Source organism: Apteryx rowi, unplaced genomic scaffold (genome assembly GCF_003343035.1).
Source record: "Apteryx rowi isolate R43461 unplaced genomic scaffold, aptRow1 scaffold_1049, whole genome shotgun sequence".
Lineage (NCBI taxonomy): Eukaryota > Metazoa > Chordata > Aves > Apterygiformes > Apterygidae > Apteryx > Apteryx rowi.
The window spans coordinates 23,493-47,089 of record NW_020447252.1 but is presented as its reverse complement, the minus strand read 5'-3'; the positions used below and the strand labels follow the sequence as shown (position 1 = coordinate 47,089).

General features: G+C 38.2%; 1 protein-coding gene across 1 annotated transcript in view; it reads right to left on the bottom strand.

Moving 5' to 3' along the window:
* DMGDH (dimethylglycine dehydrogenase) overlaps positions 1–21,950 on the bottom strand; it is a 44,371-nt gene extending 22,421 nt beyond the window's left edge. Inside the window, 6 exon segments of the mRNA XM_026068477.1 lie at positions 3,957–4,155; positions 5,353–5,601; positions 12,110–12,314; positions 12,730–12,894; positions 14,194–14,292; positions 21,790–21,950. Coding sequence (XP_025924262.1) covers positions 3,957–4,155; positions 5,353–5,601; positions 12,110–12,314; positions 12,730–12,894; positions 14,194–14,292; positions 21,790–21,849 — 977 coding nt within the window. The 5' untranslated portion in view covers positions 21,850–21,950.
* Between the last annotated feature and the right edge of the window lie 1,647 nt (positions 21,951–23,597).

Genomic DNA, 23,597 nt, shown 5'->3' with positions numbered 1-23,597 from the left:
TTAAAAAAATATGCACCTAGGAATTCTCTGCTGGCAATCTGTAGCAACAGCCTGTCCTGTTTCTACTTAATGAGCGTGTAAAGGATCAGACTGTAGAGGAGATTTCCTGTAAGAAACCTGTATTAAAGGAACAATATCAGACAATAAAGGTAGGCATTCAAAAGTTAGGAAATGACAGATTTAAGATTCTCTTACTTAAACCTTTTTGTACGTAAGCATCATAATTAGAACTTTCAAAATGCTTGCCATCCTGATTTTCATAGGGGAAAGGCTATTTGTTAAATGTGCTCCAGCCAGGTCCCTGAACTGGACAAGTGGGAGACAAGGATCTCTGGTGTGTTGCAATATGCATGTCACCACCCAGTCTAGATATGGCCAAATAGCACTACGTAATGCCAAACTACAGGCATCTCAGATTGGACACTGAAACTGAATGGTTTGACAACAATTAATTGTTAATAATGAGTGATGTAAAACATTTGATTTTAATATCTCTGTGAATTAGTTTACCATGCCTAAAAAGGTGCCAAAATATTGTTCCATCTAGGGCACATGTGAAAAGAAATTCTTTGCTATTTGTGAAATGTTCCAATGAGCACCATAGAAAAATTCTTGATGAAATACTAACTCTGTCCTGAAAACAAGTTTAGATTAGAACGTAGTAATTAAATCACAGAGACTCACACTGAATAGTGAAGATAAAACAAATTTGAATTGCTGCCATCAGCTTTGCAATCTGAATTCTATGCCCTGAATTAAATAGGCAAAGATCTTATGGAACAAATAGGATGTAGTCATTTAATACTAATGCATATGCATAAGGAATTCAAATTACACAGGCAGCTTAGTTCTGACACTTCCTAACTTTAGAATGCTTGACTTCATAATCTTCATGAGATTATTTTGATATAGTAGTTTTTTATCTGTAATTTTTCATTTTTTAAAAGTAAAACAGAAAAAAAAACAGTTGGACACATGAGGTCATTCTGCCAAACACACTCCTGTTCAGCAGAAATCTTCAGATTCTCAGTACAAGCTTGTATCACCGCAACTGATGCACTAAAGACTAGTGCTTGTAATGTGCCACCCTGTAAGTACTGCAGAAGAACGAGCAGTTCCTGGTGTTAATTAGGCAGTTCATGGGCCTAAGTTCTGTGAGCATGGCTACAATGCTTCCAGGAACAGCTCCTGCTCCAGAAGAAATTTTAGCCAGCTTAAGTCTTGCTGTGCCATTTGCTGAAGCCAAAAGCACTGGGGAACACAGCACAGAGACCACCGCATGACTGTGGTTGGCGACAGACCAGGTAACAGTGAAGCTTTTTAGCTCGGGCTGAAGACCACTGAGCCGATGGCAGGGTAACCCCAGGGTTACCAGCCTGGGAGGCAGCCCTGCGGTGCAGGGTCACCAGGGTGGGTACAGCCCTGCACCGGGGCTAACTGGGGTCTGCAGAATGCAGAGCTTATCAGCTCTGACTCTGTGCAATCAGTCGACCCCATATGTTGCTCCCAGCTGGGCCTACAGTGTAAGAGATTTTCAGTTACGTGGGGTGCCCATATCCCTCATTCTCTTGGCTAATGGAGAGTGGACCGTGTTAATATCTCCACTGCAGTTCTGCTGCACAGGAATGAAACGCATGTTTTGCAGGGCTGGGATGTTATAAGTAGCTGTAAAGGGTGGTACAACTCAGGAATCTCAGTTTTCATACGAAGATTTAGAGAAAATTGTGCTTTAGTGAATACAGACCGCCCTCCTCTTCTTCTTTTCTCCTTCCAGTCCCTGTCAGACTTGATATTTTCTGTCCTATCTTCCATATTGTCCCTGCTTCATTCTTGTCTCTTACTYGCTTATGATCCCTTATTTCACACCTACTTTCCACTCCTAAAGTTTCTCATTCCATTCCTCTCCTAGAGTCCACAGAGTCCTCACACTCCTTGGTCTCTCTTCTAGTGTCTCTCTCCAAAGTTCAGCCATTTTCTATCTCATTTCTGCAAGAAAAATCCTATTCAGTCTCTGGCTGTAGAGTACCACTGTAGATAGAATTCAGGAGTTTTAGTGAAAGATTTAGTGAGTGTCTATCAAGTATCTATGAACTGTAAGCTTTCTAAAGGCTTGTAAATTAGCCTCATGGATAGATTTTGTGAAGAATGGCAAAAAGGCATATCTGCTGGAGAAAGGATATTTCTGCCAAATGTCAGGTTCCTTCTCAGAAAATCTCAGAGCTTTTCAAATGAAAGTTCAAATGAAAGTTTACACCCCAAAAACTTAACACTGACAAAACAACATACCTTCCAATAAACTCATTCTGTGGAATGGTTACACTGCTTTGACTTAAAATTCTAGCCTACTCTGTTAACATTTTCAAAGCTACAGGCAACCGAAAACAGTCTTGAACGGGAAGCACTGAGCAACCTTAATAATAAACAGTGCTGTAAACCCTGCTAATGATACTTATTAACTTCTTTACACATTATACTGCCTAACTGCTGCTAATTTTAGATGACAAAAGTCCTCTGAACTAACAGCACTAAGTCCTCTGTCACAATGTCCATGCTAGTTGACTGTGAGATAAGGATTGCTAATGCACACAAAAAATTACAACACTGGTAGAAACACTGCAGTGACCCAGAAGCATGGAACAGAGAGTCAAAAGTCCCTGAAAAGCAGACAGGACAATCCAATGACAGACTGCCTTCTGAGCAACATAATTGCAACCTGTGTCTAAACTTCCAGAGATTATTCAAATTCCTGAAATAAATTGTTTTAAGAAAATTAAATGTATAATACTGGTCTTCAGTTATTCCTATATGGAACTTCGATTTTTCTCCCATTGAGGCCAATGAAGGAAGAAAGGCCCCAAAGACTGGCAGCATAATTAACAAACCAAATCAGTCTTTCTGCTGGACTAGGATTAGGCAAACCAATTTTGCAAGTAGAAATTCTGAAAATGTTACTAAAAGATAAAAATTTTCTTTTTTTTTATTTTAATCCAAGCAGCAAAGGTGAATATCTTCCACAATGAATCATTGCAAAATTACCAAACTCTTTTAATTTGGGGGCCTAGGAAAGCAAATTAGTGATACTGCTTTATCTTATAATCTGAGGGTTTGTTTGGTTTGGACTGAAATAAAACTGGAAAAAGCTGAGCTGGATTTTGAACAGCAAATTAGGCAATTGGAAGAACAATGTAAACAGAACATGTTCAATAACATGTGCCTGGAATTGGATTTAGTTCATTCTATTTATCTTGAATCAATGAGCAAACTAAGATAATTAAAGAGAAGTCAGTAAGAGTTTTACCACTGACTTCAGTGGAGCCATAGTATATATGATGCAAATGGCATTCAAAGAAAATATCATAATAAGCAGGAGAGGATGAGCAACACCAGTAAGACCCATTCTGTGTCCATAACCCTAGAGCAGCTAGTCACCCAGTATGCCAGCAGCACCTTCTGCTTAGTATGCCTTCAATTCTTCACCCAAAAGTCAGTATCGTGTATTAGTTCCCCCTGCACCACCTATTCTCACCACAAGTTCAGTGACACCATTTTCTGCTTACGCCAAACACTTATTGAAAGCAATGCGATTCAAAGATATTCATAAAATGAATTGGAAAGTGTTTTGTAAAGCCCAGCACATTTATAGATTTAACTTCCTGCACACACAGTACCAAGAAACACCCACTTCTTGCTGCTCTCTGAAGCGTCACTAACATCGTCCTTCAGAAGAAAGGGGGTAGAAGGAAACAAACTGAAAAATAGTGAGAATTATGAGGAAGCTGTAAGAAAAAAGGAAGAGCTTGTAATATGTGGGTACTGGTGAGTAAGGCTACTTACAATTACATTTTACATACAGTATGTTCAAAAAAAACACCCCAAGAACCCACAAAATTTTGCAAAGCTTAGACTGCCATTTTAACAAGGTGATGGACAAAAGTTGTAGCAATGAATTTACTCACCCAAAACCAATAGCAACCCAGTAATTTCTGACACCCTGGTGTGGTCCCACCATAGGAAGAATGTCTGGAGAATAGGTGATAGGACCCGCAATTGTGTTTATGATGTCTGCTTGTTTCAGAACAGGTACCATTTCCATAGCAGCCTCAATATGTTCCATTATTCTGTCTAAATCAGACTCAAAAAGTTCTTTTCCAAAACCTGCACAAATATTTGACTTATATTATATATTTGTTAATTGTGCTGAAAATACTTACATTTTTAATACAGTTATGCAATCTATAGGTATCATAGTTATTTGGAATTTGTCAGTATGTTCAAGCCTTTCTCATCCCAAATGGGGAAAATGGTGTGCATAAAACACTAGCTACTTGTAGGAGCAAGTTTATTGTCACTGCATTTACACTGTCTTTTATATGTATTTGTTTAACCCTAAGGTCACACAAATTCAACACTGAAGTAGGAAAGAGACGGTGAAACACAGAAACTTCCTTTCATGTTAATAAAAATGACTTATTTTTCTCAATATGGCAACAATTTGGAGAGGGAAGGAAAGATATTGCCTATGTCAGCTTATGTTCTCCTTGGCGTATAGTGAATTCCTGGATATATTTCAACCTTCAGTCTGGGCTCTGAGCATTACTGAACATCACTTTGCAGCAGGACTTGACACTAGTGGAGACACTAACTTGAGGAAGCTATGACAAAGCAATCCAATGCCCAGCAAGGCTGATTGTTCTATGTCAGGAAACACTTCTTCTTTAAATCAGCAAGACCATTGACTTAAGACCACTTTCTGTCCAGAAGTGAACAGACAGCTGGGGCCTAGATATAACACAGTAAATTTTTATAAGCAGCAATATGATGCTCCGGGTTGGTTTTTTTTGGGAAAAAAAAATCTACAAATCTACAACTCTCTTGCACTTATTTTTGAGCACAGCATTTTGTCTAAGACATTCCTTTGCTGAATCTGCGTTCCTTTTTGACAACTACATCACCTTTGGGGGAACAGCCAAAAATCCAAAGCCCCTGCCAGCACACTGGAGAGAACTACAGCTTTGAACAACCTCTATTCAGGTGAAAAAGCCTACAAAACACAGATTTAATGACTGGATCTAATCACAACACACAAACACCTGTTCAGAGAGTAGGGTTAGACCATGTTGTAGACGTATATTTTGTGCCTATTTCAAATAGTCTTTTTATGTTGCTGTGTTATTTCTATTTACTCTTAATTATAGGTTATAATCATTCTTTGAAAAAAGCTCCTGAACTACAGTTGCGCATTGCAAATATTTTCCATTTTCCATCATGTAAGGCAGTGTGACAGGGTGGGATTTATACATATTAAATGGCATGCTAGTGATTATCAGTTTAAAGAAAAAATGTTTTAATTACCAGGTGGGACTCCATTTGTTACCCATGAGTCCTGTAGCTTCATCTTCTCCTGTCTTTCATATGGACCAAATAAAAGTCCATCCCTTTCTTGCCTTAGATAATATGATCCTTCTAAGTCACGAATCACAGGCAGTTCTCTTTTCAGAGCTTTCACTTCAGGGATACTTGATGTCACAACGTACTGGTGATGAACTGGTATGAGAGGGTGCTGCAGACCAACCATCTTCCCTATTTCACGGGCCCAGAAGCCTACAGAAGACAACAAACAAAGTACTAATATTCAAATACTTATTTCAGTGAATAGGAAAAAACAGAAAAAAATTTTCAGGAAGCATTCGGCTTTACAGAAGGTGAGAAAGATATCATTTTTTCCATATTTTCAATTTTCAATTTATCCTTCCTATTATCCAGCATAATTTTTCGATACCCTCCATAATTTCACCTCCTTGCTCCCAATTATACCACTATACATTATTCTAGTATATAGCTGTTCAAAAATATAGCTGAAAAAATACAAACCAGGTTTCTAGAAAATTCACAAGGGAATTTAATTAACAGTCCCACAAACTCCATGGTTTATTTCAGTAGAATACGTCTACACTGCAGTTCTAGCACAAAGTCTGAAAAGCAGAATAAATTAGCTCACATCATACATCTTAACCTAGTCTCTTACTATCAACCAAACGAGCTTGTACACTTACCCAAGAGGGTAGCCAAGTTCTAACATCCCAATAGAGCAAGGCAGTACTTTTAGCCAGCTAACCTCAAGAATTTAATTTTCTCTCCTCTTTCTCATACATCATGTGACTTGTATTAATTAAGTTTCTCATGTAATAATCAATTCATTATGATGTTCCTATTGGTGAGTAGTCAGCATGCTTGCCCACAGGTGTCCAGTCAGAAGTTCTGATACAAACTGTGATCAGATAAAGTGAGCAGCAACTTCCCTGGTACGGAGGCACACTCAGGGCCCTTCATGTAAACTGTTAGGCATAATTTAAAGACGGCCTGTCTTCTCTGTTAAGGTCCCTCAAGACTAGCTGTTTCTAGCTGCCAAGGTGCATCCACTTAGAGATGTACCTGGGTCAAAGCTAACTGTGCCAGTTAGCTCTGCCAGGCATATTCTGCATCATGGCTCATGCCTGCTGTGAGGATGCAACATACAGACCAGGGAATCAGACAGATACAGCCCAGTGGGAAGGCAGCTGCTCGAAGAAGCTTGGAATATCCCTCCACCTCACTCTCCTGACTTTTTGGATCTAGGAATGGAGATCTGAGAAGTAGGAATGGAGGGGGAAAATCCAATGAAGCAGTAGTCCCAGGGGTGTCTGGGGGGCTAAGAATCAGTATTAGGGGAAGGCAAAACAGAAGAACAAGAAGAGGTAGTAGGGCCTTTCAGATAAAAGGCTATGTGCTGATGATCACCCAGTAAAAGGAGGCAGTTCAGCCTGGTTCCTGCGTAACCAGCTAAACCCAAACTGTTTATGTAAAAATGTCTCCAGTAAAATTTGTTACCTAACACAGCTGCCCCTTCTCCTGGGACTTCTGTTCATGATGCTTGGCTTAACATGCAATTTTTTTTCCTTTTTACTGCTTACTTGGCTTCATATCTAGATGTTCCAACCTCCATCTTCACTTCCGCACTCTCCAATAACTGGTCAAAATTTAGCTCTCAGGACCCTGAGGGCACTAATAAGGCTTAATGGCCCTGATCAGCCTCCCCCAGGGCCTCCCTCCACACCCCTGCCCATGGGCCCAGGAGCACATTGCAGCTCAGTCCCAGGCCTTCAGGCCCTGCCTGAGTTATGTTGCTTGCGTGCCTGTCTGCAGCTCAAGTCATGTCACAGCCATGCCCATGTCTGGCCATAGACCTCACTGATCCAGTCACCAACCTGCAGGCTGGCTTCCTGGCTTGGTGTCAGCCCTTCCTCATCACTGTGGACCTGCCTGGAGATCACTGGGCTGGGTCTGACCCTGGTTACCCTCACAAAGCCTCATCCTGACCTGCGCACTGACTTCCTTGTTTGACCTCAGACCTGCCTCATCACCAAAAGCTTGTCTGGTGGTCCGGACTATGAGCTGACCCTGGCTGCCACTCCCAGCCTGCTCTGATCGCCTTGCTAGGGTACTGTAGGATGGGGCCTGGCTGGCAAAGCCCCTGCCCTGCCCACCTTGTTACTGTGCTTGGCTCCCAGTCCCTCAGGAACCAGCCGGCCCTCGCTGCTCATTGACATCAGCTTGGGAAAACATCCTTTCATCTCTGGTGTGACCTAAAGACAGTGCAATTTGGAAAGCTGAGTTGGGCCGTGCTGGCCTTGTGCCATTTCCCCACGCTAGGAGGGCTGTCAATCTGTTATTACAAACCAGCCTCAGAGTTTAACACTCACAGCTTTTTTTAAAAAAACAAAGTTTCTGAGGGAGAAGTCTTCCATGGTGATTCACTTGACAATTGCTCACAGTCATGTTATGCAGGGGATAAGGAAATCAAACAGCGTGATAGAGGGATTTGGTCAGTTAAAAGCCCCTGCCCACTAAATAGTAAAAAGCAGTATCAGTTGTTCTGTATTTATCATATATAAGACTTTTGCTTCTTAACTCCATCCTTACAACCTGGAGGAGACTCACTAATAGAACAGTTGTTAAGTTGGTCAAATTAGCTCAAGGAAATCATGTCATAGTCATGTCCTTTAAGGCTACTGAAACCTGATTTTATGCTCCTTTATACAGAGAATAACCAAAAATTCTAATGAAGTTGAATTTCTAGCACATTTGTGAAGTCTTGCTCCATTACTCATGACAAATACAGGTGTGGATTTGACAGGAGGCTAGAGGTGCCTAGAGCTGACTGATACCAGAAAAAGGAATATATTCACTCTTATTTGCCAGCTATCCATGCAGAGTGCCCCTTCTACCAAGCCCACGTCAGGGACTAGACAGCTACAACTACTGCTTATACATATTGCAGTGATGTAAGGGTGCTTTAGACCTCTCAGCATCGTTAGGATAAATTCTTTAACTAATATACATAAGCAGTCCTCCCACAAAATCAGTAGAGAATCTGCTCCTCAATACTTTTCTCACTATTTGGAGAAATCCAATAAAACTCACATAGTTTTTTCCCAGGACAAAGAATATTTAGGCAAAGTAGTAATTGCTTTCTTTGATTAAAAAAAAAGGGGGGGCTAATTCTTCATGAAATCTTTGTGTAGGAAAAGCACAAATCTTTCAGATCTGTAAACATGCTGAAAACTCACAAGGCTCTATTTTTTGCAATTACGTGGGAAAAAATGATGTGGAAAGTTATAGATGTGTGAAGATGACAGCATACATACATGATAGAATACAATGACATGTCAGGAAACCAATTTTAGGGAATTTATTTTGATTTGGACATTTCCATACGACCTACAAAGACGACTATTTTAAGGTATGGTCAGCTAATGATTCATGCAGGAAAAGGGCAGGGTGAAGTAGCAAAACATTCCATCTTTAGTATTACACCCTGTTCTTCTGCCAAAATTGCTTGGACTTCAAGAGATATTTTGAAAAGGAATGATGCTCCAAGAATATGTTTCTAATAAATTCTAAGAAATTTACTATTTTGCTTACCCATTAAAACAGTACCAGTGAGAAAATGTAGACAGCAAGCATATACAAAGAAAATAGAACTGGTAGACTAAATTTTAGGTCTTTGATTCTTAACTTTGTTAAGTTTTATTAAGTTTTTTAACAATTAAGTTTCCAGAAGCATATTACGATCAGAGTTGTCTTAATATGACCTTCAATTGCTGTTGAACTAAAGGCAAATCCTTTAGGTATGCTTAATACCAAATTTTAAATATTGTACTTCTAAAAAAAAAGTTCACACTTAAGCTAATTGCTTATTTAATCATCAAGAATAACAACAGCTGGGATTTACTAAATGAAATATATTATAATTTCTTTGTCTAAAGTTTTTGAACCATGTGCAAAAGCCATTACAAACACAAAAATGGCAAAGGGAAGAATATGTTCACTGAAGTAAAATTCTAATTGGAAGCAGATGTCAAGTTCTATCACACATAGTTGAGATAAATGAAGGTATAAATTATATCTCTGGGACATTTGTAATGATTATATTGTGGAGACTGCAAACATCTGATGCTGAAATATTTACTGGTGGTATTACTTAGCATATCTGTTGAACTATGTATTCCAACTCTTGTTTAAAAAAAACTCAGGAGAAAATCTTCCATCACTACATATGCATAAAATAGTAGTGAGATCAAGTGCGTGCAGGCAGGCACCTGTGTGCTTATATACACATGCATACATACTGTATATATAAACTAAATTCAACATTTTTGCAGATTTTAATCAATCATTCTATTATTAGTAGGATGCAAATCACTTCAGCAGGCTCAATACAAGTTAGTTCGTGTCAGGAATTATTTATTAGGGATTTGCTTTCTTCAAAAATGGAAATCTCACMTAAGGAACAGCTAAAAATTGGTTGGAACTAGTTTGTTCCAGTTCCACAGCAGATGTCAGTTAGGGTGGGGGGGAGAGAGAATGTAGAAAGACCTCTGATGTATTCTTCTGTGCTCAGACTGCAACATGAGCCTAAAATATGAGCTCTGAACTCTATCAGTCATGATCTGTAGAGGAATGAGGCAAGGCTGAAAAGAATGAATGTTAGCTGACAGAATATTTATAAAAGATATGGGTTATATAGTATTGATTTCACATCATTAGCCAGAATGTTAAGCAATACGTGCTTCAAATGTTCATTCTGGCTGAACAGTTAGCTACACAAGAGAATTAACTAAATATGTCTTTGGTTTAGCAAGTTATTAAATCAGAAAAAGACTATGAAAATTTCACAAGGGTGCATTCTGGTTTTACAATAAGCTTTGAAAAGCAGTTATTAGAAGAACTCTGCCTAATGTCAACTTGATACATAACCAAAAGAAAGACAACTATGCTACAAAAATATAAGGAAAAGACTACATTTGTGATATTTCATCAATATGTTCCAGACCCAAGTATTCAGAATAATGAGTGCCTAGAAGTTTGGGGTCTAAATAAGGGGTCTGATTGCCAAAAGAGCTGCTTTTCCATTCTATAATCCCAGATCATTCCCAGACTGATTGACTATTGACATCATGACAGGGTAACTGGCAGGCTTAGAACCTCGAGGTGAACTGTACAGATCCCTGCCATTTTAGCTAAGATGATAGCAAGTGATCACCTATGGGTGATATATGACCAGAAGAAAAAGCACACTTTGCCAGCTGGTTTCACAGTTGGTCTGAAAGCTAGGAATAATCTAACAAGGCTCTCTGCACGCATTCCAGACCCCGAAAGGAAGGTCACCTAGTAAGCACAAGTTCTTCTGCCCATCCTCTGAGTTCAATCCTCCATCTCATTCCCTCCAGACTTCTCTCTATCCCAATCTTCTCTCTTTCCCATCCCATCTTATCTTCTTACCCTAGTTTTCACACCCTTTTCAGCTAGTTTCTCTCACTCCACGTGCAAATAAGTTTCTCTCCTTTGTTAAATCCTGTCTCACCTGGCTTCTCATCCTTGTGATCTACTCACATCTACCTTTCCCTCCACCAGTCTTTAGTCCTCAGACAACTCACACAGTCTCAATTTTACAACCTTAGTTTTGCCTGGAATCAATCCTCAAGTATCTTTCCTAATCTTTTTGCTTAAAAAGCTCCAGTTCCCTTAATGAATCATGTCAGATTCCTTTCCGCTCTTCATCTCCTTGGTGTCACTCCCTCTACAGTACACCCCCGGCTGAGCTTCCTTATCCAGCAAGTCCTCTCACTCACAGACTTTCCACTTGCTGTCAGTGCTCCAGCCATCTCCAGGTACCTTTCCCAAGCAGTTCTCTTCTCCAAGTCTATTTCCCTTCCAGTCCAACTCACTCGTAATTCCAACTACCAGCCATAGTTATTCTACCCACCAACCACGAAGTGGTATAAAAAGAAGTGTTTAGTTTGCATACAGGTTTTTAGACCTACTGATTTGTTTAGGAAAACAGAAACAAATCTGAAGGACTCTTGCCCAAAAGCTCTTTGAAACAGAAACATCAGTTTGGCTTCTTTAACACAATGAAGAATATAAAAAATGCATATGTAAATACAAGCTCCTTTGAGTTAAGAAATTTTTATTACATGGAAAAATGTATTGTTAAGCCAAGTACATGCTTAAAATACTAATCAAAGGGCAACAAAAATCTTTTGTTTCAAGGATATGTGGACAGGGTCAAATCTTAGAGAAAGATAATACCGAAATAGGCAGTGTTATCTTACTGGCTGCAAATCCTCAGTCTCTGAAAAAACAGCAAAGACGCTTCTATTTCATTTGTACATCCCTTTTCCCTTCCTAAGTAGCACTTATAAGAGGTCCTCTAATTTTAGAGGACAAGATGCATAGGCAATAACCTGTCTCTTCTACACAGTTTACTGTAGACTAGTAAAGGTCTCCTCTGCTTCTAAAATCTAACAAGACAGTCTAGCTACTAACTGCTTGTTGGAGACTAACCAGAAAGAAATATTATTATGTCTTTGAACATTCATTTGGTTTGTGGTAAAATACAGTCTACATGTATCACTTTCACAATATCATGAAAAATTAGCATTTAAGTTAGTTGTCCTTTACTAGACATTATTACCTATTTCTATAATCCAGACAATTCAGTACAGATGTTCAGTATAAACTAGTTTGCAAATCTCAAGAGTATACAAATACTTATGTTAAAACCTACCTGCAGTGTTCACAACTCTTTTTGCCTGAATTACTCCAAGTGGAGTTTCAACTTCCCATGTCCCATCTGATCGGGAGTTCAGATTAGTCACTTGAACTGGGTAACTTAACTGAGCACCGTATTTTCTGGCTCCTGCAGCCAAGGCCATAGTGAGAGAGTAGGGATCAATATGACCATCTCCAGGGTTATACAGGCCAGCCAAAACCTAAGTGGAGGTAAAATCACACAAAATGAAAGAAAATAAAATTTACTGAAGTCAACTAACTTTGTTTTAAAATTGTTATATTTCTGGAATTCAGTAAACCTTAAGGAGTTAAATCAAAACAAATTTTAAAACTATATAATGTTCTAAAAGCTAAAGCTAGCTGACTAAACAGTACTTCTAAGGAAGCAAAATCCTCAGTTCTCCCATGCAACCAAGGTCACAGTGCTTAATACTATGGTATAGAATATGCACTGAAATGCATGCAAGTCTGATTTTAGGTTGTTTTTTTTTTCCACTGCAAAACAAGAATCTTTTATATAAATTATATTAAAGAAACAGACCCCAGATCTACATATCTGGTAGACCAATATTTAATTGCAATAGACATTATTTTTCATAAAATTAGGTTCTTTACCGTATCCATGTTCAATAAGGGAAACAACTCTTGCACTTTCTCAGGTGTGATTAAGTACTGCTCTGTTGGGTGCCAACCAGCACGAGTCATTTGATATTTGAATTCATCCACCCTAGTAGGGGTTGAAGCAATTCTGATGCTGCCAGGCTGATGAAACCCCACGACCTAAACCAAAGAGCAAAAGTGAATTACTGCAAGGACCTTTACTTATCTCTGTAAATGCACGTTTCTATGCTATGGGAAGCACAAAGGAATTTTGCCACTACCATCACTGAAAAGAGACTCAAATAAAAGTGTTCTTGAAGGAACAGGACTTAAATGTAGACTCACAGAGAGAAAAGAAAAAAAAACCATATGTGACCAAAATAACCTCCCAAATACACACTATCTTGAAAAAAGTTGTAAAAAGGCTCTATTGAATGTCACGATACTATTGTTTTTAATTAAGATTTGATTAATACTTGAAATTATGGCTCACGGATTTTCAAAAGTATATCAGATGCATCTGAAAATAAATATATAATAGTTTATATTAAAATATATCACCTGCATAATTTTCTATTGAGATACTGCAAAATAAATTTAACTGATCAAGCATCTTTACTGATACAATAAATAATCCCCTCCTTTCTTCTCTTTTTAGTAAAGTAGAAATTCTTATCTAGCCGGACACTGAATGCTCACTTTCTGGCACACATAATTCAATTTATGCTTCTCTGTTACCTCACAGTACATTAATACAGTAGATAAGACTTTTTGTAGGAGAAGTCACAATGATAATCTGCTGTAGTATCTTAGGTGAGCGGCAGAAAAAGGCAAAAAGCATTTTATGACAATTATCAAGTTAGTAGACTAGCAAGGTGAGGATCATGCAGTTTCTCCTGAAGTTTCTGCTGCAGCCTGAAGCAAGCATATGTTTGGTGAATGGAATCTATATGGCTGAATGATGACAGATAAAAAAAATGACTCCCATGTTTCTCCACATACCCATTCTCTACATACCCATTCCTTAAGTCACTAAGTAAAAGCACAGCTCTGAAAAGGGACAGGAAGAATTGCAGCAATCTTCTCAAGTACAGACAGCATCATATCACATGTATTTTCAAGCAGGTATGTTTAAAGCAGGAATGTATAATAATCAATCCGTTCATTCCAGATCCTTGATGCTATTTTAACTCCTATAGAGAGCTGCACACTCTCAGGCTGCTGAGCTTCTGAGATGTTTGATGAAAACCACTCTCTTAAAGATTAGAGGGATCCTGGAAACCATCTAAAATATTTAGTGAATAAGCACCAGACTATAGCATAGATATGCAGGGAGGAGAATATATTTCAATAAAAGGGGAGCCTTATGATAATCATTAACAAAGGGGTACACAACTTGTCAACCCCAAACTTTTCTGTAAAACTCTTATTAAGATTAATATTGATCTGAATTAATATTTCAAAAGTTAAGGAGATTACCTGTCCAGTCTCTTCTTCCAGATTTTCATATAGTTTGATGCTGTAAGAATGGATTTTCTTCAGGTTTATTCCAGGATGAAAGTAAGTAGTTAAACCAGCCTCAAATAAAAAATAGAAACAACATAAGGATATGATTAGAAATGGAGTGTTTTCTTTCTCTCCTTCCAGCTGTCATTCAAAAAGGAACTGTCAAGTTACTGTAAAGAAAAGTAACACATGAATGGAGCCAACCACTACAAAAATAAAAATAAAAATAAAATCCTTTCCTTACTTATGGCATTCTTGTCCTCTGCACACATTTTTCCACCTGTCTTTTCTCATCAATTTTGTCAAGTCATGATACAATTGCAGTTGTTCTCTCCTGTGATTTCCTTTCTCCCTTAAATTATTCAGTTGTCTGTTCCAAATCTTTTGGAAGAGACATACAACTCAGTTCCTGATCTCTAAAGGTCTCTAAAGGTACTTGCTAGAAGTCCTGTAGCAGGACATTTTGCCTTTTGCAAATGGACATGAAATAGAAACGAAACCTTCACAAAGATCAAATCTGAACAAAAGTGATGACCTTCCTGAACAACAGGGTGGCGGAAGACAACATTCTTCTAGTCTCATCAGTTGTCTCATGTTGCAGCAGTAAAAGAGCAACTGCTGTATTTCAGAGGTAGCTGAAGAAATTACTATATGTATTTTGTACATCATTTTACTAGGTTTGACTTTGCATAGCTGTTGAATCCTTTTGGGCTCATGTAAGTATTAAATCAAAAACTACTACAGCCACTTTTATATTTAAGCAAATTATTCACCTGTCTACATTAGAGACATCTGCACTAGTCTAATGACATTTGTAACTGTGGATCTTCAGCAAAAAGTGAAGTTTAAGTCTCACTGAAGTTAAGGATATTTGTTTGTATTTCCTGAATTGAACATCTTGCTGAAATTCCTATTTCAAGTTGAGGCAACAAAACTGCAAAATCACAATACAGTTTCAAGCTAAGTTACTATATTGATTTCAGCATACCAGTACATGTTTTGCTTACTAAAATAGAGCTCTATCGTAGATGTAGTTTGCTTAAATTAAGAACCTGATTTTATATATAAGGGCTCCATTTACTATAATAGATATATTAAAATGAATGCACAGTACAGGATTTTCAAAAACAGTTAAGGGAGCTAGTGGACACCACAGTCCCCTTTGAGTTCACTACCATTTTGAGAAAAAAAATCAACAAGGAAAGTAAAGATGGAAAGTAACATATGTAGTAGAGTTTTGATACTTTCCTTTAAGCTTCCTAGTAAGCACATACACCAAACTACTCTTGACTTTTAGGTTGTCAACTCTGTTATATGCTCCATAATTTAAGCCTTTAACTTTCAAAGTTAGTGGAATAACTGTATGCATGTAAATAACAAAAGCAAGATTTAGTGCTCTGTAAAGATATATTTTAATTCACACTAATTTAATTATGCTTCTAACCTATTAAACATTATACTGCAAAATTAACATCAACATATATTGCATAAATTACATCACACCTTCTCATTTTTTTAAAAACATGGACCATTTTGACCCATCTTTCTTGGTGCAATTCCACATTCAAGCCCCAATATTATTCCTCAGAAACAAATTAGCTCCAAATGGCTCTTAGCAAATGGCTTGCACTCAGATTTACACACCCCTCAAAAAACTTAATTCACACTTGCTGCCCAAGATGACAGAAACTCACTATCTTCATAGGAAGAACTGGCTGTCGTTACTGGTTTAAAGTGTTTTTGCTAGTCGAGGTGCTAACTATTTTCAGTTGCTCGCAGCAGCTAGGTTCTTCCAGAATAGGGGAATGAGTATTTACACATTCAGCCACTAACAACTTGTTAACATTTCTACTCTGGAGAAACTGAATTGTTGCCATTAGTTAAAGACAGATAGAAACCTACTGGTTAGTACATTCAGAACCACTAATTTCAGCTGCTTCTTAAAATTGTTGCCATTCAATCTGAACAGTGGTGGATTAAACAGCAGTGGCTCTATGATTCCTGCTGGATTTTTGAGATACCCAAAGGGGTCACAACCAGGAATTTGAGAAGCACTAACTCGAATCAGTGTTGGGAGAATATGATATTTTGTGAATGTCTTGTCCAGGACCTTTAACTTCCTTTCACAGAAAAGGGATCAATGATTTTTTCTACCTTTTTCAAAAGTTTTTCCTGACTTTCTTGGTGAGGATTTTATCCTTCTGGCATCTTAAACTTAATATACAGTATCATAGTGTATCACATGGGTGAGATATCAAAATAAATCAATGGAAAACTGTGTAAAGTTAATCATCTACCAATACTGTATTTTTCAATTGTGACTGTATTTTATTCACAAATTTGTCTCCAATTCCTAACTATATTCAGTATTGTTCATTACCTGAACAATCTGAGTTCAAAAAGTGACCAAACAAATCTGTAGGAGGACAAAAAATCCACTGAGGGCCACATTAAACACAAAGCCAGCACCTTGGATTCATAAAGTCCCTGAAATGCAAATTCCTGAGCTAAGTCAATTTTCTGGAAAAATATTGCTATATTTTTGCTGTACTGTTCTTATTATCATATCATATCAGCATCACACTAGACACTGCTGGAGATATTTGGCTAAAAGTGCTTTTGATATACGTGGTTTTATGTTGTTGTCAACATACTTATTTTAATTTCTTCAGACTAAAACCCAGGGCTGTTTCACTGCAGCTTTCATAATTAAAACTTGCTTGTTTTTTAAAAAAAATAAGTCCTAAAGGTCTTTTTGCTGTATACACTGAATAAAGAAATAAATTATGTATTGACTACTGAACTGTTTACATTTCTTCAGCCGTTTTCAAAAACCTATGGATAATCCATTTACATGTACCAAAAAATTGCGTCAACTTATCTCATATTATTTCTACTGTTCTCTTTTATTGATATAAACATTTTCTGATTGGTGTTTTCTTAGTTTTCTGAATACAGTAAGTATTTCCAATACAATGAAATTCCATTTTAGTGGTCATTGTCAGGTAAAGCAGTTTTGAACCAAATGAACCACAAATTACTTGCAAGTTAGCTATAAAATAATGCAAATTCAAAGGCATTTAATTGCCAGAATTAAACCAGAAATTCTCTCTCTGACATTTTTAAGTGAAGAAAATATTTTTAAACATATATAACGCCTTTTGGCTTCAATAAAGAATGTTCCTTATTTAAAGAGCGCAGTTAGGAGACAACTCTAACCTGGCAGAATTATATCAAAATTAAGATCATAGAATCATAGAATAATTCAGATTGGAAGGGACCACAGGAGGTTTCTGTCCAACCTCCTGCTCAAAGCAGGGTCAGCAACGCAATCAGTTTGCCCAGGATTTCTCAGTCTGGTCTTGAAAACCTTCAAGGATGGAAACTATACTACCTCCCTGCCCAACTACAGGACTTTGCATTTGTCCTTGTTGAATTTTGTAAGGTTCCTCTCAGCCCATCCCTCCAGCCTGTCTAGGTCCCTCAGCACAGCAGCCCTGCCCTTGCATGGGTTGACTGGTTCCCCGAATTTGGTGTCATCTGCAAACTTGATGAGTGTTCACTCTGTCACCTACTCCAGATCATTGATCAAGATACGAAACAGGATGTGTCCCAAGATAGACCCCTGCAATACTCCACTTGTTACCAGCCTCCAGGTGGCCCATTAATCACTACCATCTGAGCCAAACCATCCAAACAGTTTTTTAACCATCTAGTTGTCTGCCCCTCCAGACCAAAACGTTTTCATTTTTATACATGAATATTATGGGAGGCAGTGTCTAAAACCTTGCTAAAATTGAGATAAATGACCTCTCCTGCTCTCCCTTTGTCCAAAAATCCAATCATTTTATCATATTGCCTTTATAAAGGCAATCAGGTTCATCAGGCATGATTTACCCTTGGCAAATCTATGCTGACTGTTCCCAGTCACCTTCTTGCCCTTATGTGCCCAGAAATGTGATCCAAGACTCACTCCATGATTTTCTCAGGAATAAAAGTAAGGCTAAGTGGCCTGTAGTTTCCTTGATTGTCCTTTTGAAATACAACATTTGCCTTTCTCTATTTGCTGGGGACCTCCCTTGATCTCTACAACTGATAGAGAATGGCATCGCAATGCCATCAGCATCTTTGGTGCAGTCCATCTGGTCCAATGCACTTGTATGGGTTGAGTTCTCTCGAGTAATCCCTGACTAGATCTTCATCCATTGCTGGTAATTCTTCCCTTCCTTGAACTCTGGCTCTAAGCACAGAGGCCTGGGAGACCTTGTCAGTGAAGACTGATGCAAAGAAGGCATTGAGTACCTCAGCCTTATCTGTGTCTACTGCCACTAAATCACTCATTTCTTTCAGCAATGGTCCCACATTTTCCTTGTTCAGCCTTTTACTACTAATATAACTTTAGAAGCTCCTCTTGTCACCCTTAATGTTCCTTGCAAGTCTTAGCTCTAGTTGAACTTTGGCTCTCCTAACATTCCCTTTAGATGCCCAGGCAATTTTTCTAAATTTCTCCTTTTTAGCCTTTCCCTGCTTCCACCTCCCCTATACTGCCTTTTTGCACTGCATCTCAGTCATGAGTTCCCTGTTTAGGCAAACTGTCCCCCTAATATGTCTACTTGTTCTCCTGAGTTTCAGGATGAACCATTTTTGCACTTGGAGACCTGCTCCTAGTTTTGCTCTTTTTTTGTAAGTAAGATTTTTTTGCTGTTTGTGAACATGATCTGAAAAGATAGTTTTCTTAGGAATGATCACTATACAATAAAATGCTGAGATTTTAAAGCATTTTCATAGGTTAAAATTTTTATATATTGAAATTTTCATGTATCAGTTTTGGTTTGCTCTAATCCGTTTCAGATTTTCCACTAACTCTAATATTAAATTAGAATTCTGGAGGGAATTGGCATTAGTACAGTTATCACCTACACTCTCTGCCCTTGCAAGTTTGACCAAGTCTTAACAAGTTTTTATTTGTCTTGTGCTGTGATTTACTAATTATCAGCAGCAAAATCAATTGACTGTTGCAAGAAAAAGTATTACATAACAGAATGATACACGCTAAACATTTTCTTAGAAAACACCTTTTCAAAGAATTACTATGGGAAAACCTATCTGCTGAGTTATATATGCCCTATTTAGTCTTCAAGGCTTCAGCAAGATTGAAAATGATCTGACCTGCAGTAGACAACAACTTGAGGAGGTCTTAAAGCCTGCATCCTGACCTAATTTATACACATATGATAACAACCAATTTGTCATTGTTAGATAGGTATAAATATGAGCAGCACTTGCTCTGTTATTTATGTTGTCTCGTTATTGTTAGTATAAAAATGTGCACACTTTCAGTGCTGTTTTCATTTAAATAAAATGAAAGTCAGCCAAATTTATGTCAGACCTGAGAAGTGGAAGAAAGTTTTGGCCAGAAACACTAGCAGGAATATGATCCAGCTGAAATATGACCCTGAGCACTGGCAGAACTTGCTGGACTGTGAAAGAGGGAAAACTTGGCATAGTACAGCAACATCTGAAGTCAACTTTCAACTTTTGTGGCTGCAGGCAATATATTATGTGCCATTTCACATTCTAACTATATGTGTAATTTTCATCTGTATCTAGCATTACATCACTGTAAGCAAACCACTGATACGTGCACAGTATCTGGCGTAATAAAGAAGTACCAGCAGTGACAGTTTTATCTTTCACATCATGTGAAACAGATTTATCATCAACTTTCTCATCTTCAAACACAGCACTGTAACACTGAGTCCAACAAAGAGTGATACTATACCATTTACTTAATAGTTATTAATTTCTAACCTGTCTCATAACTAGATATCTTGCTGCGTTAATCACATAACATTTTGTTGCAGCAGGACGACAGAGCAGGCATCTTCTCTGCTGCACTCTACGTTCATCACTACTTTTATAGCAGAGTTTCTCACCCAGTGTTCCATCACTAACTTCACTAAGAAGTGCATGGTAAGATACTGAAGGAGAGGTTGCTTTTATGAGCAATAAACTTGAGTGAGAAAGTATAACAACTACAACAAAGGAAACATTTAGTAGCAACTGCCTATTCCATGATTTTGGTTTCTTATTCAACAAGGGGATCTTTTGACATATATTTTTTTCTGTAAATGTTTTGGATAAATAGATTTCAGTCTCTGACTCACTCATGTATGCTTCAATCGAAGTATTTCTTTGAACATTTCATCTGATATTTATGATGCATGGTGTTCTGTTCTCTGAACTGTATCAGCTATGTTATGTTTCTGTCTAAAAGGAATATAATTATTGAATTTTGTTTTTCCAAACTCCATACAATGTGTTTTGTTTTGTTTGGTGAAAAGCAAGTAAAATGAAGTATAAAACCTACTTAGACATTTCTGGCAGTGATTTTTTAATTTTATTTTTTACTATTTTCTTTCATAAGGCCTCAAACACACAAAACATCTGTACTGAAGTACTTCAAACTTCAGATCAGGAAGAGGATGAGAATACAAATCAAATATGGTCTATATGAGTCATCCTCTTTAATGTGCTTCTGAAAGGCACTCAGATATTACAGTTATAAGCATGGCATAAATGCTCTATTGTATGAATAGAGTAGTTCTAGGGACAGCAGGCTGTTGCTTTAACATTCTTTTTTATTCCTACATACAGGAATAATTTTGTTCTAATTACATCCAAGCCTCACTGGAAGTGAATGGAAAAAGCACCTATTTTTGTGTCAAAAATATTCTTTATACTACCCACTCCAAACATTGACATAGAAAATACATAGTTACATTCATGCATGTTGTGCACCAGTATCTCCACTATATTAGTGTAACTACTGGAGGTGTCCCCAGCTGTCACTATTACCTATATGTCTTTCTAGTTCTTTCTCTTAGAGTACAGACAAACATTCAGCCCTGGAACAACAGTTCATGGTTGTTCATTTTGCTGCTTCAAGATTTTGTATAACATCAGTGGCAGAAAAGAAAGCTCTTGTCTCTGGTAAGAGTCAATTTCTGGGACAGTGATACTCTCTGAGAACTGGACACTGATGCTGCTCCTTAATCACCTCTCTTTCAGGACAGCATATATACGAAAACCAATTACACAAAAAATGAAGCCAAATTTCACACTTCTAGCTTATGCATGCCAATGCAACCATTTCCAATGATACAGTCTGCAGTATAAACCAGGCTACTTTAGAAATAAACACTAAAGTTTAAAAAGTCCAAATTAAACTAAAGTTTAAAAGTTCGAGCCCAGTTAACTGCAACAAACATATTACAATATTAACAGTTATCTTTGTATTTTAGCACCTCCCATCCAGTAATTTCAAAATACAACATTTATCCCAAATTTTACAAATGAGAAAAGTGTATTATGGATAGCTGAACCAACTTTTCAAAATTCATATAGCAAGTCTACACAGAACTCAGTGCTAAAGGTTGTATCCATTAAAAAGCCAGGACAATTAATTAATCTCTGGAAAGCCAGGGAATATGAGGATCATGAAAAGTTCTATCACCATTAGATATACAAACTGTTGATAATCTGGAAGATTAACAAAACGTTTCTTACTGCATGCCAAGTAGATCCTGCAGTGAGCTCAGATTTTTCCAGCAGAACAACATTCTTCATGCCAGCTTTAGACAAGTGATAGGCTAGACTAACACCAACACAACCACCGCCGATGATCACTGTGTCTGCTCTGTCTTTCCCCAAGGAAGGAGATGGATTTTCTTCCCTGGGGAAAAAATAACAAACAAGACAGTTGCACTTTTGTCCATCTTTTTTATTTACAGCTCCAGCCACAATATTACCTTGTTGCTTGCTTGGGACTCTAAGTGACACAATCAATTTAAATAAATGACACTTTATCTTCCCACCTGATTTAGAACCTAACCTGTTCACTCTTCCAATCTGCTTTTAAAGTAAATGGTCTTAAAGGGTCATATATATATATGGTACTAACCAAAAGAACAGAACAAGCTTGCTTCCACTCACAACTTTAAATCTTTGCTATTTGCCCAATTTACCCTTATGTGTGAACTCTATCAGCAAGAAACTGTACCCCTGAAATGACACTGCCAACATCTGGCTTTTCAAAAATGCCATAGTATATGTAATACAAAGAGAAAATCTTTAAAAAAAAAAGTGTGTTCTGTCTGTTTTGACATGTTCTACTTTGCTAAACCCAAACATTATGGAAAGAGGTTTTTCTGAATGGTTCACACGTGCTACTATACTATGCTGCAGTTTCACAATCACTTTAAACCAATGTCAGTACCGCTGCCATAGATAGCCCCATTCTGCTCCACCTTGTCTGATCTTCACCTCTACTGTCCCTTCCAGAGGCAGCCAAGTAGCATGCCAGAGCAGGAAATTTATCTAAATTAAAAACAGCCAGCTTCTCATGTGTGAGACAAGGTGGGACCTCTTATTGCTGCAGCAATACAGACTACCGTGAAACTACAGTATCTGTGCCTTCAGGACAGTTATTCAATATTCATTTAATTTTATCTCCCCCGTCCTGGCATACAGCTTTTTGCTGTTTGCCTTTGCAGCCTCTCTGGCAAATGCCTATCTAATGTTTAACTAGCCTTCCACCTATCCCCCACTCAGAAATCAAAACTATTAGTTGTATCTATTATGAATGAAGAGTTTATAAAACAGTACGAAATTTTAACTGTAAATGCAGGAGGAATACACATCATGCTTATTCACTATGTGGGAATGAATGAAAAAGAAAATAAACAGGAGCACAGACCACCACAGATTTTTTGTACGTGATCCATAATACTTGCATGTGTTCTTTTTTGAGATTACACATTAATTTTTTTCAAGTTAACAGTAAGCTGTTTAACAGACCGATGTGAAGCTCTTACACAAACTCCTATACTAAGTTTTACCAGCTAAATGTAAATCAAGCTCAGGTGTGGAAGGTCTTTTTATGCATCTTCTACATTGTGAATTTGACGCTGCCTCACTTTGACTTTCAACTTTTTTCAAACCTTTTCTTTCAAACCCAGAAGCCCGGTGAGAATCTGAGGGGCATCTTTGGCATGAACTACAGCACTCACCCAGGCGCTTCGCTGTGCCGGTTACAACAGTTGACGTTGGGCTCGCTGGTGTGACCCGGAACACGAGAGACGGGGCCCCTGTTCAGCCGGTCACCGCCTCGCCCAGCCTGGGGCTGGTCTTTGGCGGGGACACCAGAGGCACAGAGAGACGCACCGCCCCCGACGCGGGGAGGCCTTCGGGGCCCGGGGACGCTCGGTGCGCACGGCAGAGCCGCGTTACGCGGCAGAAGACGCAAAATTCCTCCCACCGCGGGCTGCCCCGCCCGGTAAGCTCGCCCGCCTGGGCCGTGTCCCAGCGCCGCGCTG